Source organism: Oncorhynchus mykiss, chromosome 18, assembly GCF_013265735.2.
Source record: "Oncorhynchus mykiss isolate Arlee chromosome 18, USDA_OmykA_1.1, whole genome shotgun sequence".
Taxonomy (NCBI): domain Eukaryota; kingdom Metazoa; phylum Chordata; class Actinopteri; order Salmoniformes; family Salmonidae; genus Oncorhynchus; species Oncorhynchus mykiss.
This window is the reverse complement of record NC_048582.1, coordinates 37,011,263-37,026,939: the sequence shown is the minus strand read 5'-3', so window position 1 is coordinate 37,026,939 and position 15,677 is coordinate 37,011,263. Positions and strand designations below refer to the sequence as shown.

Below are 15,677 nucleotides of genomic sequence, written 5' to 3'. Positions count from 1 at the left end.
TGAAAAAGCATGTGCGAGCATGGATGCCTACAAAACTGACTCAGTTACACCAGCTCTGTCAGGAGTAATGGGCCAAAATTCACCCAAGCTTGTGGAATGCTACCTAAAACATTTGACCCAAGTTAAACAATTTAAAGGCAATGCTACCAAATACTAATTGAGTGTATGTACATTTCTGACCCACTGGGAATGTGATGAAAGAAATATAAGTTGAAATAAATCATTCTCTGTACTATTTTTCTGACATTTCACATTCTTAAAATAAAGTGGTGATCCTAACTGACCTAAGACAGGGGATTTTTACTAGGATTAAATCTCAGCAGTTGTGAAAAACTGAGTTTAAATGTATTTGGTGTATGTAAACTTCCGACTTCAACTGTGTGTGTGTGTGTGTGTGCGTGCGCGCGCGTGCGTACATACACAGTTCGTTCAGAAAGTATTCAGACCACATTTTGTTACGTTTTGTTAAGTTACAGCCTTATTTTCTCATCAATCTACACTCCAAAATGACAGTGAAAACAGTTTTTTTAGAAAATGTTTGCAAATAATAATAATTAACTGTCAGGGAGGTGACCAAGAACAGAGCTCCAGAGTTCCTCTGTCCTTCTGGAAGGTTCTCCCATCTCTACAGCACCTTTATGGCCAGACAGAAGCCACTGCTCAGTAAAAGGCACATGACAGCCCGCTTGGTGTTTGCCAAAAGGCCCCTAAAGACTCTCAGACCATGAGAAACAAGATTCTCTGGTCTGATGAAACCAAGATTGAACTCTTTGGAATGAATGCCAAGCGTCACGTCTGGAGGAAACCTGGCACTACCCCTATGGTGAAGCATGGTGGTGGCCGCATCATGCTGTGGGGATGTTTTTCACCAGCAGGAACTGGGAGATTAGTCAGGATTGAGGGAAATATGAACAGAGCAAAGTACAGAGATCCTTGAAGAAAACCTGTTCCAGAGCGCTCAGGACCTCAGACTGGCGTGAAGGTTCACCTTCCAACAGGACAACAACCCTAAGTGCACAACCAAGACAACACAGGAGTGGCTTCAGGACAAGTCTCTGAATGTCCTTGAGTGGCTCAGCCAGATTCTGGACTTGAACCTGATTGAACATCTCTGGAGAGACCTGAAAATGCCTGACTGCACTTGAGAGGATATGCAGAGAAGACTGGGAGAAACTCCCCAAATACAGGTGTGCCAAGCTTGTAGCGTCATACCCAGGAAGACTAAGCTGCAATCGCATCCAAAGGTGCTTCAACAAAGGGTCTGAATAATTATGTCAATGTTTTATTTCAGTTTTTTACATGTCATACATTTGTTTCTTTCAAGGTCGAGGGGTGGTATGGGGGGGAGATGGAGGGGTGGGAGGGGGACTGAAAAGCAACTTTGGTTGCTGTGTAGGATGGGAAGGGATGGGGAATGCGTCAGGGTTATTTTTTTTACAGTGCCTTGCGGAAGTATTCGGCCCCCTTGAACTTTGCGACCTTTTGCCACATTTCAGGCTTCAAACATAAAGATATAAAACTGTATTTTTTTGTGAAGAATCAACAACAAGTGGGACACAATCATGAAGTGGAACGACATTTATTGGATATTTCAAACTTTTTTAACAAATCAAAAACGGAAAAATTGGGCGTGCAAAATTATTCAGCCCCTTCACTTTCAGTGCAGCAAACTCTCTCCAGAAGTTCAGTGAGGATCTCTGAATGATCCAATGTTGACCTAAATGACTAATGATGATAAATACAATCCACCTGTGTGTAATCAAGTCTCCGTATAAATGCACCTGCACTGTGATAGTCTCAGAGGTCCGTTAAAAGCGCAGAGAGCATCATGAAGAACAAGGAACACACCAGGCACGTCCGAGATACTGTTGTGAAGAAGTTTAAAGCCGGATTTGGATACAAAAAGATTTCCCAAGCTTTAAACATCCCAAGGAGCACTGTGCAAGCGATAATATTGAAATGGAAGGAGTATCAGACCACTGCAAATCTACCAAGACCTGGCCGTCCCTCTAAACTTTCAGCTCATACAAGGAGAAGACTGATCAGAGATGCAGCCAAGAAGCCCATGATCACTCTGGATGAACTGCAGAGATCTACAGCTGAGGTGGGAGACTCTGTCCATAGGACAACAATCAGTCGTATATTGCACAAATCTGGCCTTTATGGAAGAGTGGCAAGAAGAAAGCCATTTCTTAAAGATATCCATAAAAAGTGTCCTTTAAAGTTTGCCACAAGCCACCTGGGAGACACACCAAACATGTGGAAGAAGGTGCTCTGGTCAGATGAAACCAAAATTGAACTTTTTGGCAACAATGCAAAACGTTATGTTTGGCGTAAAAGCAACACAGCTGAACACACCATCCCCACTGTCAAACATGGTGGTGGCAGCATCATGGTTTGGGCCTGCTTTTCTTCAGCAGGGACAGGGAAGATGGTTAAAATTGATGGGAAGATGGATGGAGCCAAATACAGGACCATTCTGGAAGAAAACCTGATGGAGTCTGCGAAAGACCTGAGACTGGGACGGAGATTTGTCTTCCAACAAGACAATGATCCAAAACATAAAGCAAAATCTACAATGGAATGGTTCAAAAATAAACATATCCAGGTGTTAGAATGGCCAAGTCAAAGTCCAGACCTGAAACCAATCGAGAATCTGTGGAAAGAACTGAAAAGTGCTGTTCACAAATGCTCTCCATCCAACCTCACTGAGCTCGAGCTGTTTTGCAAGGAGGAATGGGAAAAAATGTCAGTCTCTCGATGTGCAAAACTGATAGAGACATACCCCAAGCGACTTACAGCTGTAATCGCAGCAAAAGGTGGCGCTACAAAGTATTAACTTAAGGGGGCTGAATAATTTTGCACGCCCAATTTTTCAGTTTTTGAAATGTTAAAAAAGTTTGAAATATCCAATAAATGTCGTTCCACTTCATGATTGTGTCCCACTTGTTGTTGATTCTTCACAAAAAAATACAGTTTTATATCTTTATGTTTGAAGCCTGAAATGTGGCAAAAGGTCGCAAAGTTCAAGGGGGCCGAATACTTTCGCAAGGCACTGTATATGCATTTCTTAAAAATATAAATGTAACCCCCCCTCTGAATAGAAAAATGTCAAAACCAAATCAAAAGTTAGTCAAACATGCCACATAGGCTCTTGAAGCCTCTAAAAACCACATGGGAAACTGTTAAGGGTGAAAAACCCTTCAGCATTGCAGTTCTTGACACACTCAAACCAGTGCCCCTGGCACCTACTACCTATTTCCATTCAAATGCATTAAATATTTTCTCTTGCCCATTCATCCTCTGAATGGCACACATATACAACATATGTCTCAGTTGTCTCGTAGGTTTAACAATCCTTTAACCTGTCTAATGCCCTTCATCTACACTGATTGAAGTGGATTTAACAGGTGACATCAATAAGGGATCATAGCTTTCACCTGGACTCACCTGGTCAGTCTATGTCATGGAGAGAGCTGATGTTTAGTACACTCAGTGTAGACCAGGACCATAGTGTTTTTTAGCAGATCTTGTATTATTGTTCAGAATTTATCAAAGGGCCCGTATGAAATTAAGAAAGGGGCCGGATCTGGCCCGCAGGCCACCAGTTGAATAGCCCTTCTGTAGGTAGTGTTGTCTTTTTGTTGTTGTCTTTCCCATTGTCTTTCCCAGCTGTGCAGCGGTCTAAGGCACTGCATCTCAGTGCTAGAGGCGTCATTACAGACCCTGGTTTGATCCCGGGCTGTATCACAACCGACCGTCATCGGGAGTCCCATAGGGCGGCGCACAATTGGCCGGGTTAGGGGAGGGTTTGGCCCGGGTAGGGAGTCATTGTAAAAATAAACGTTCTTAACTGACTTACCTAGTTAAATAAAAAAAATAAACATATCTGCTGCTGTTTCCTGCTGCCCCACAAGATGGTGGCATATACATATGGTTGAGTTAAGAATGCAGTGGTCCACTTACTTATTACAATATCACTAAGAGATATCTCTATACTGTATATAAGGGGGGGAAAATATCAGCTTGTGTGAATGTAGGCAGTATCTAGAAAGTCACACAGGACACAAAATGGTTTGCTAGCCTCTGCTTTAATCAAATCAACAACAAAAAATTAAATGTCAAATGCACCGAATACCGTGAAATGCTTACTTACAAACCCTTAACCGACAATGCAGTTAACGAAATACAGTGAAGAAAATATACAAATAAAAAAGTAACACATTAAAATAACAATAATGAGGCTATATACAGGGGGTACCGGTACCGAGTCAGTGTGCAGGGGTACAGGTTAGTCGAGGTAATTTGTACATGTAGGTAGGGTGAAGTGACTATGCATAGATAATAAACAGCGAGTAGCAGCAGTGTAAAAACAAAAGGAGGTAGAAGCTGTTGAGCCTTTTGGACCTAGACTTGGCGCTCCGGTACCGCTTGCTGTGCGGTAGCAGAGAGAACAGTCAATGACTTTGGTGACTGGAGTCTAAACAATTTTTGGGGGCATTCCTCTGACACCACCTAGTACATAGGTCCTGGATGGTAGAGTATGTTGCACTCTGTCCAACATCTCTTTTATGAACCAGGAAGTCCTGTCACAATCTGCCAATAAGACAAAACTTCCACCTCTTGTATGTGATTGGAGCTCTGATGGACAGACATGTTAACACTAGGTGGAAGCTAAGCTAAAGGGAATAACCTTCAATGTGTAAAGTGTTTTGGACTCGGAGGCCACCTTGCTACAGGGATTCGGGAGGGCCAAATGTCTGCTGACACTGTGTCATCTGGTGCTGTCATTGGCGCCATCCATTCTTTGTCTACGAACCTACTTAGATTTTCTATGACATTCAATTTTCTTTCATGAATACCAGGATGGAAGCAATAATCAGAAACATGCCAAAGGTAGACTTTCAAGTCAACAATTGACAACAAATGCACATTTTAAGGACATAGCTTGATTAGCATACTGCGCCCCATACATTATAGTTTTACCCATGGGCAATGATTGGTGTTCACCACATGAGGGCAACACTTTCAAAAGAGATATGTCAAACCAACATTTCTTTACCTGTAATTAAAAAATACCATTTTGGCCTGTGATGAATACCTCCGTTATAGGAGGCACACTCCCGCAGGCCTCGCCACTAAAACATGTTAGAACAACGGTCAGCCGTGAGTGACAAGTGAAAGAGATTCTCCGGTACTTTGGTATACTTATTAGCCAGTAGATGTGAATGTAGCAATCACGTGCCACAAGTGGTCCCCGAAATAGATGATATGTGCCCCATGTCATTGCTTTCTCTCTGCTGCGTCCACTGAGCCATTGGGCCCGCCCTGTAATCTCATTGGATAACGCTGGGCAGGCCACTTGCTAGCTGTCACTCAAATGCGCAGGGCGGCAACTCATTGGCTAGAACACTAATTTCTAGGGGGCTGGCCCACTTGGGGGGAAATTTAGAGAACATTGCACGGCACAGCTTTAAGAAAACAGTTTCTTTCAAATTAAGGATTTCGTGGCTAATTGAGGTAAAATGGTAATTCCGCTCATAGATTATGCATGTGTAAACTACACATTGACACATCAGCCCAAAGCAGGATGTTTAAAAAATACATTTTTAATCGCCAAAATACCGGAGATTGTACATCAGTAATGCCGGCAAAATGAATTATCTTATGGGAACTATACATCCCAGTGTGTTTAGCTACAGGAGTAGCCTGATTTTAACATCTCTTAGTGATTGATGCATTGCTATTAAAATGTAAGAACAAGCAAAGAGTGTGTGTGGATATTCGTGTTCTTCCTTAGACCGCAAAGCCTTCCTCCACCTTACCCTTCAGACAGCATAGAGGGGGGGAAAAAGTGACAAAAAATAAGTTGATTAGTCGTGTACACATTTTAGATGGCGTTTTAGCAGTGCAATGAAATTCTTCTGTTACTGGCTCCTAACAATGCAGTCTAATGTCAAACAATTCTAATGTGAAAAAAAGAAAAGAGGAGAAAAGAACTGATGGACAAATCCAATGAACAACCCAAATAGCACTGTAGCAGTATCAAAATGCCATCTATACATATGTACACAAGGGGAATTTACACAAGAGAAACTACACTGAACAAAAATATAAACCTCAAGTGTAAAGTGTTGGTCCCATATTTCATGAGCTAAAATAAAAGTTTCCAGAAATGTTCCATCCACTCAAAAAGCTTATTTCTCTTACATTTTGTCCACACATTTGTTTACATGAGCATTTTTCCTTTGCCAAAATAATAGACCTACCTGACAGGTGTGGCATATCAAAAAGCTGATTTAAACAGAATGATCATTACACAGGTTCACCATGTGCTGGGAACAGTAAAAGGCCACTCTAAAATGTGCAGTTTGTCACACAACACAATGCCATAAATGTCTAAAGTTTTGAGGGAGTGTGCAGTAGGCATGCTGACTGCAGGAATGTCCACCAGAGCTGTTGCCAGAGAATTTAATGTTAATTTCTCTACCATAAGCAGCCTCCAACATCATTTTAGAGAATTTGGCAGTACGTCCAACCGGCCTCACAACCGCAGACCACATGTAAGGAGTTGTGTGGGTGAGCGGTTTGTCAACGGCATGAACAGAGAGCCCCATGATTGCGGTGGGGTTATGGTAAGGTTGGGGTTATGGTATGGGCAGGCTTAAGCTACGGACAACAAACACAATTACATTTTGTCGATTAGCAATATGAATGCACAGAGATACCGTGATGAGATCCTAAGGCCTACTGTCGTGACATTCATCCGCCGCCATCGCCCCATGTTTCAGCATGATAATGCACAACCCCATGTCGCAAGGATCTGTACACAATTCAGGGAAGCTGAAAATGTCCCAGTTCTTCCATGGCCCAATGAGCATGTTTGGGATGTGAATGACGGCATGTTCTAGTTCCCGTCAATATTCAGCAACTTCACACAGCCATTGAAGAGGAGTGGGATAACATTTCCCTGGCCACAGTCAACAACCTGATTAACTCTATGCGAAAGAAATGTCGTGCTGCATGAAGCAAATGATGGTCACAACAGATGGTTCTGGTTCTGATCCACGTCCCTACTTAAAAAAATAATAATTATGATATATGTGACCAACAGATGCATATCTGTATTCCCAGTCATGTGAAATCCAGAGATTAGGGCCTAATTTATTTATTTCAATGACTGATATCCTTAAATGAACTGTAACTCAGTAAAATCTTAGGTGGTGTTATATTCCCGACAGGATGCTCTCAATGGTGCATCTGTAGAAGTTCATGAGTGTCTTAGGGGCCATGCCAAATTTCTTCAGCCACAGGAGGTTGTAGAGGCACTGTTGCACTTCCTCACCACAGTGCCGGTGTGGTGAGACCATTTCAGGTCATCAGTGATGTGTACACCAAGGAACTTCAACCTTTTGATCCTATCTACTGCGTCCCCGTCGATGACGATGCGGGCATGCTCCCTCTTCTGTCTCCTGTAGTCCACAATAAGATCCTTCCTTTTTATTGACGTTGAGGGACAGGTTATTTTCCTGGGACCACTCCGCCAGCACAGGTGTGTCAGCATGTGTGTGTGTGAATTCCCAATTTCTCACGTTGGAGCAGATTATTGTGAGTTTGTGTTGATTTGACGTTTTAAAGGGCGACTGCACTTCTTGATTCTGCCTTATTTTAGATTTGGTTCTGTAAGAAATGCTAGCAGCCATGATTGAATTCAAACGGGAAGAGTGTGGTGTGAAGAGGTGTGAAGAGTTAACCAAATGATTAGCCAAGTTAGCCTCAGCCGGCTGGTGTGCGACTGTGGCGAAGTTGACCTATTGGCCTTTTAAAATGTAGTCACATGTACATTGTGTAATTTCCTGATGGTCCCTAACTAGCCCCATAGGGATGTCAAACCAAATTGATCATGGGTATTACGATCAGGTCGCGTGCACTGCGCTCCGAACTGATGATTACTTGGGTGCTGCCGGCTGAGGGCATGTGGGCAGGATTGAAATAAACCCAACTCATAGGAAACTGTTATGTTCCCCTTCATTCCATAACATACAATCTTTTCCTATCATCTCACAAATCTTAGTTTTGGACAAGACTGACTTTATGACCAAAATGATCGTATTTACACATGAGACTAAACATTGACACTGGAATAAATATTTGACACAGGCCATTTAAGAATATATATATATAAAAAAAAACGAGAAGTTGCTTTTTAGGGGCAGTCGCTCTTTTAAAGCTGCATGTTCCAGCAGAGGTGCGGTGGTATGTGGTAGCTAAGCCCTTCTGTCTTCCCCGGGGCCAGGTGTTGTGATGAGTGGATCTTCCTGCTGAAACGGACAGATGGAGAAGTGCCATAGCACACTACCAAGAAAAACACTGGAAAGAAATTGGATAAAGAAGTAGTTTAGAAAAAGAAATTGGCTGCTACGCTGTTGTAGTGATGTGCTGTCAAATCTTTCCAAAATGGTAGTATGAAGTCAGGGAGGAGTTGTGAGGATAGATCAACTCCATTTAACTTAGGTAAACATTTGTTGTCAACTCATAAAAGGACTGCTGTTTAGTCTGGAACACATAGATAGGACACTTACGTCTGACTTGGCACCCCACTTGTCTCTAGTAGTTTGCATATAGAACACTTTATGTTGAACCTGTCTATTCGTACCTGTCCCTGGAGAGAGACCCTACATGTTTGAACAGACCCAACACATTTTTGTTATGGACACGAAATCAAACGCTTCGTCTGATCGTAAGTCAGTGGTTCTCATGGTTCAGTGGGTTAGAGCAGGTGGTTTTTCTAACTATACCAGAGCTAACTTGTCAACTAATTATCAAGCCCCTTGACTACATGAATCAGGTGAGCTTGTTCAAATGGGTGTTTTTTGTTTTTTCATTTTCATTTTTCAAATGAAGAATGAAGTGTGTGAGCGTTAGGAAGGGGGAGGGGGGGTGCAACCCTTTGAGTCCCCAGGACCAGGTTGATTTGGATTCCCACATGACTAGTCTGTAGATTGTCTGTCTGTAGAGCATCTACAGATGGACTATCCAATTAAAGTGTTACCGCTTCTGCTGAAAGCATATTAGTCATACTTCAAAACATAGTAATTATGCAACATTGACCTATGAGGAATGCATGTCTGGCATCTGTTTTGATCTGACGTACAGTACCAGTCAAAGGTTCAGACACACCCACTCATTCCAGGGGTTTTCTTTATTTTTTACAATTTTCTACATTGTAGAATAATAGTGAAGACGTCAAAACTGTGAAATATGGAATCGTGTAGTAACCAGAAAAGTGTTAAACAAATCAAAATATATTTTATATCTGAGATTCTTCAAAGGAGCCACCCTTTGCCTTGATGACAGCTTTGCACACTCTTGGAATTCTCTCAACCAGCTTCATGAGGTAGTCACCTGGAATGCATTTCAGTTAACAACAGGTGTGTCTTGTTAAAAGTTATTATGGCAAGAACAGCTCAAATAAGCCAAGAGAAACGACAGTCAATCATTACTTTAAGATATGATGGTCAGTCAATCCGGAAAATGTCAAGAACTTTGAACGTTTCTTCAACTGCAGCCGCAAAAACCATCAAGCGCTATGATGGAACTGGCTCTCATGAGCACCACCACAGGAAATTAAAATCCAGAGTTACCTCTGCTGCAGAGGATACGTTCATTAGAGTTACCAGCCTCAGAAATTGCAGCCCAAATAAATGCTTCACAGAGTTCAAGTAACAGACACATCTCAACATCAACTGTTCAGAGGAGACTGTGTGAATCAGCCCTTCATGGTCAAATTGCTGCAAAGAAACCACTAATAAAGGACACCAATAATAAGAAGATACTTGTTTGGGCCAAGAAACACGCGCAGTGGACTTAGACCTGTGGAAAGTTGGAAAAGCATTCCATGTGATGCTGGTTGAGAGAATGCCAAGAGTGTGCAAAGATGTCATCAAGGGTGGCTAGAATCTGAAATATAGTTTGATTTAACACTTTTTTTGGTTACTAAATGATTCCATATGTGTTATTTCATAGTTTTGATGTCTTCAGTATTATTCTACAATGTAGAACATTTTGAAAAATAAAGAAAAACCCTTGAATGACTAGGTGTGTCCAAACGTTTGACTGGCACTGTATGAGAGAGCTCAGGTTGTACACCAACAGGTTTGTGGAAAGGTTATCACAACACAGTGCTATTTTCTGATCTTTTGACCTCTAGTGCTTCTTGAAACTCCCCTCCCCCCATTCATTCCGCGAAGAGTAGGTAGGGCACTTTAGTTCATGCCACCTCCCAACACAGAGAGCTGTAACAGAACAGTAATCACTATAGCTGTTAACGCTTATTTGAGTCATGTGTGGAGTAGTACTGCGATTTAAAAAGTGACTGTACCTGTAATGCTTTGTTTGGAGTTCATTTTGAAGGCATTTTGTTGAAGGCGATGGCGAAATAGTGATTCATTTCAAATGAATTTGTCACGTAAACCTGTGACATTCAAGCTCAAAGGGGACTTAACAAATGGTTACATCCACAGTAGTATCACAGTAGGTTTTGGCCTGGCATCATTTGAAACCTGTTGACTTAAAGTAACCTTTAGCTTTCAGCAACTCTTCGTACACATTGTAAACACAAACTAATCTCTGGTTAAACATTGTTGCAATGTGTGTGAGTTTTTTTTCTTTTTTTTTCGTCCCAGTATACATTTTAGGTTGGACAGTCTGAAAGAAAATTGGCCCACCACACAACGTATAATATATATTGGTCTTAATAGTAATGTACTAACTATACACAAGAAGATGTATACAGTTTTTGGGCCATCATTGTTACATTTCCCAATCAATGACACAAAACCACACTGCTGGTGAAGCATGTAGCCTAGCTTCTGTTAACTTTTTTTTTTTTTACAGTACACCCAATTCTGCATACCTAAAGTTCACCTCTATGATTTTCATAGCTCGCCTAGATAATCACCACCTCTTGACTAAACAGTCCTTAACACACTGCCATGATTGGTCAATGACTATTATTAACTTGTGCCATTCTGTTTGTCTCCTACCTGTTAGGTCTCTGGATGCTTCAGCTGTTCTCAGTACTGCTTTAAAAGACTCTGAGGGCTCTGATTCAGAAATTCAGCAGATAGTGGCTTATCTGGAGTCAGACAGCGAGATGAAATTATTCCGTTCCACTCTCATTATAAGACCCTCTCCCACCCACGAGGGCATGGAGGAATCAAAACAGGACTTCCGCAAAGTCTCCCAGGTCACCGACAATGACACCACAGACCACACTGAATACAGTGTGGACTACAGTACAAGCGCTATCACTGACCCCAATAGAACTGAAAGTGACCTAGGTCCAGTCGTACCAGAATACAAATGGAGAAACCAGGATGAGGGGGCGCAAACCACTTTCGACCCCACAGGGGTGTCCTGGCGCTCTGACTCTCAGTCGAATGAGTCAAGAGTGTCCACGTACAATGGATTGTACTCCTCCCTGTCCCCCTCCCTCCCTGTGTACAGACAACACCTCACCTCCCCCGGGCCGCCATTCCAGGAACCTGGCCTGTCCTCCCACTCCTCGAACATGCCCGGTTCCCCTGGCAACGGTCACTGGCTGAGCGACAGGAGCGAAGTTCAGCTGAGCCATGAGAGTAGCGAGCCAGAAACAGGCAGGGGGAGGAGGAGGGAGTGGGAAGAGGAGGAGGAGCTAGCCACTGCACCTGCAGGACAGAGAGAGAGAGGGGTAGAGCAAAAGAGTAGGGCGGGAGAGTCCGTGGCAAAGAAGATAAAATCAGGCTGTGATCCACAGTCGCTCCCAGTCTCAAACTTCTCCTCGGCGGGTCAGTCCATTGACGACGTGGACTACAGCAGAGACAGCAGTGACTTCTTCTCTGGGGTGTACAAGGCCACACTCGTGGAGCTGCTCCCTGACCCCTCCTCCTCAGACCCTTCCCCCTCTTCCTCTCCCGTGACCCCTGACCTAGGCTCCCCCTATCACGGTGACATGGAATGCCTGGTGGACACCCTGAAGAGCATGAACCCTATCCCGGTCCAGAGGCAGAGGAGCCTGCGTGGGACCACTGCCCCCTCCATATTCTCCTCCCTTTCCCCTATCGTGGAGGATGCCCCCTGCTCCACCCCCACCAACACCAAATCTCCCCAGGTGCCCGCTGGGTCTTCGCTGGAGGTCCCTAACAACCGTTACATCCTTCCCGCAGACCTGGGCCTCAAACGTGGTGCCCCCAAAGAGATGCGCTCCCCTCTGGAGTTGATGAAGCTCCAGCAGCTCCAACAGCAGCAGGAGCAGCAGGCTGGGGACCACCACTTGAACCGTGGAAGCCTCAACCTCCCACTCCGAGCCTCGGCTCTTAACAGCATCATCGTGAGGAAGAGCTCCTTGGGCAGTGACTCATCCTCAGAGCACTCGCCGTCCCCCATACTAAACGGAGGGAGCAACAACCAGTCTCCAAGCCCCTCACGCCTGGACAACTCGTTCCTCTTCTCCAGCTATCGTTCAGCATCGATTGATCAGCCACAGGAGAATGGCAATGGCCATAGCCCAGGCCAGCGGCCCTCTCTTTTCCGTACGAGCTCCCTACCGGACATAGGGCCTAACCAGGACCGCATGAGCTCAGGGGTTGGTATGGGCTTGGCCGGTGGGCCTGGGAGCAGACTTGGATTTGAATCTGGAGCTGGAACCGGAACTGACCCTTCTACCCCCTTCCGCTACGAACGTTTCTCCTCCCTGATGTCTGGCTCCTTAACCGGAAACAACACCGACACCAACTCTCGAATGAGCAGGCCCCCTCCCCTCCCTAGCTTCACCTCTACCCTCGGAAGCCTCGTCAGTCCCACAAGCTCATCTCTGGACATCCACAGGTCGTTCGCCAATTCTAACGACTCCCAGTCCAAGCTCAGCCCGGGACTGGGTGGTATGGGCTCTGTGGGCTCTATTGGTCTGGGTCTGCAGAGGAGCTTCAGTAACGAAGGCCTGAACTCACCACTGTTCAACACGGGGTCTGTCCATGGAGGATCTCACTTCAGTCCAGAGCCAGAGAAGAACCTGGTGCCCAAGTATAGAGCTTTCCCTGACGCCTATGTGAGTACTTTTAGTTGGAAAAGGTTTCAGGACGATTGTGTGAATACTGGGATCATGGGGATGGTAAAAGGAGTGTGATAGAATTCATGACAAAGAGTCATATGGGAAGGGGTCTAGTACAGGGGGAATAGGGGCATTTAATAGGACTGCAATTGGATTGGATTTGTCTTGGACACGTATTTCACCATTGGCCTCATGACACATTTTTTTTTTAATGTTTAGTGAGAGATTGTGAGAACACAGTGTGAGAGGATAGGAAGGATAGGAAGAAATGGAACTCAGCCTAAGTTTTCAGGGTGTACATGTTTTACACGCCTACCGAGCATTTTTGTCATTCGTTTACATGGACGTTTTGAAGAACAGATGAGTTTAGGAAGAGATTTACGTGACAATCTGATTGGAGAAGAAGTGCAAATTACCGTTGTAGGTTCCTTTCACTTAATGAGTTCCACCGCGGTGACGCCGATGCCCTTTCCGGATGAAAGGTGAAATGGTACCGGAGGCTGATGAAACGCAATGGATCCATGGCTAGAAGCATTACATCAGCCACAGTATCCGTGCTCCCGTCTCATGTAGCTACTAGCTCCTCCCATCTGCATTTGTAATACACATGTTCAGCTCTCTAATAAATACAGTCACAGCAAACAATACAGATGAGCAACAAAATAAAAACGGGACAAGACGCATCTCTGACGGGACATGGCAGGAGTTACAACATCCCACAAGGCCACATCCTTATGTTCCCTCTAATGACATTGTCAGGCATATACATCAGCCACACAGGTGCGTGTACATACTGACATTAGGAGATACTGAGCACCGCTCGTCCAGTGGGGAGCTTTATCTTTCACCATTCGACTGAGATGTTGACACTTATCCTATGCAAACTGTGTTTTGCAAAGTTGGCACAGTGCACGCGCGTTCTGTTTGTGTGCCGGTCCGGATATCTAATAACCCTGCCCCCCCTCAGGCCACAGGTAGACCTGAGCAGCTCATGTTTCTGTCACTGAGACTATTATTGACCCTTTCACCATGTGATTTGTCTCCTCGATGGAACTGGCTCTCTGACCTCCGTTATATCGGTAGAATCCTTGTATACATCTGAATGTGAGATCCACGTGTGGGACTCAAGTTGACATTAATCTATGATTTATGCAAGAGTTTCTGGGCATGCATAGCCTAGATCTCAGCTAAGAATTCGGGACAGAAGTCACAAGGGCAGCAGTTCAGTAACCTGTAATGCTGGTGGCTATCTGACCTACATTAATGCTACGTCACCAGAACAGGTACAATGAGTGGCCTGTTATCATCTGGGTGTTGCCAGGCATGTGTTTTGGAGACTGCTTTCACTGCCCACTGTTGGCTTTTACAGCCTCATCCTGCTTTCCTTTTGCCAACAGAGAGGAAAAGGGAGGGAGCGATAGATAGATAGAGAGAGAGAGAGAGAGACAAGCAAAGGGAGAGTGAGACATCAAGAGAAGGAGAGATAGAGATGGGGAGCGTGAAAGGGTGAAAGAGAAAGTCCAACACACACAGAGACATATCTATCAGAACACAACGGTTGGAGTTTAGGAGGGGGAATTTGAATATACAGGAATTTACATGATCTTAATAAGATGCATCTATGGCAACAGGCCTTGGACACACTGTACATCTATGTCTGTACATCTATGACATGAATGAAAGCTACCCACCCAGATAGTGTTAGGGGCATAATTCATCTTGGCACAGTGTTCTCGGCAGCACTCCACCCAGCGATCGAATCCCGCTTGGGCTGACACTCCTCGTCTTTTCATCTTTGGTTTACCTCAACTTTGACCTTTGCTTACTGGTGGATCTGACAGAGCTGAATCGACAGCCTAGCCCAGGAGAGGAGAGGAGGGTGGTGGAAGGGGGGGGGGGCGATTTAAGTCTTCTCTGTCTTTCCCCCCGCCGTTCCGTTCATCTCGCTCTTACACAAGTCTGTGCACAGTCTGAACGTATCGTGCTGAGACGGCGCGATGTAATCTGTAAGCACATTTTCAGCCTGCGGTGCTTGGCTGGAGGTTGACACTTGGGAGGCGGAGAGGCGTGGGTACATGATGGGCTGTGACAATGCCAGTATCGCAAAACACCAAGCAGACCAAACTCTTTAGTCCTTTAAAAACCTGCTGTGTGTAAAATATTGTGAGCTATAGCTTGGAAAATAAATACATGTGACGCTGGATGACAACACAATGATGTTTGTTTCCAACGTTAGGGTTGTTTTCATAAAGAAGTTAAATCTGCTTTGTGTTTTGTTTCCTTGCCACAATACTAAAGAGTATCGCCACACTGGTATCGTCCTGGACCTACGGTATCGTCCTGGACCTTTTATTTAACTAGGCAAGTCAGTTAAGAACAAATTCTTATTTACAATGACGGCCTACAAAAAGGCCTCCTGCGGGGACAGGGGATGGGATTAAAAAATAATCATCAAATAAACATAGAACTAAACACACTTCACGACAAGAGACAACACTACCTAAAGAGAGGCTTAAGACAACAACATAGCAAGGCAGCAACACATGACATCACAGCGTGGTAGCAACACAACATGACAACAACATGG

General features: G+C 44.3%; 1 protein-coding gene and 1 long non-coding RNA gene across 2 annotated transcripts in view; one reads left to right on the top strand and one right to left on the bottom strand.

Moving 5' to 3' along the window:
- LOC110496124 overlaps nt 1–15,677 on the top strand; it is a 66,509-nt gene that overhangs the window by 29,810 nt on the left and 21,022 nt on the right. The window contains exon 4 of the mRNA XM_021571826.2: nt 11,053–13,087. Coding sequence (XP_021427501.2) covers nt 11,053–13,087 — 2,035 coding nt within the window. The remainder of the gene's footprint in view (nt 1–11,052; nt 13,088–15,677) is intronic.
- On the bottom strand, nt 8,268–11,180 carry LOC110496127. The gene is made up of 2 exons (XR_002469520.2): nt 11,046–11,180; nt 8,268–8,370 (listed from the first exon to the last, which is right to left on the bottom strand). It is a non-coding gene; the product is annotated as an uncharacterized LOC110496127 (long non-coding RNA).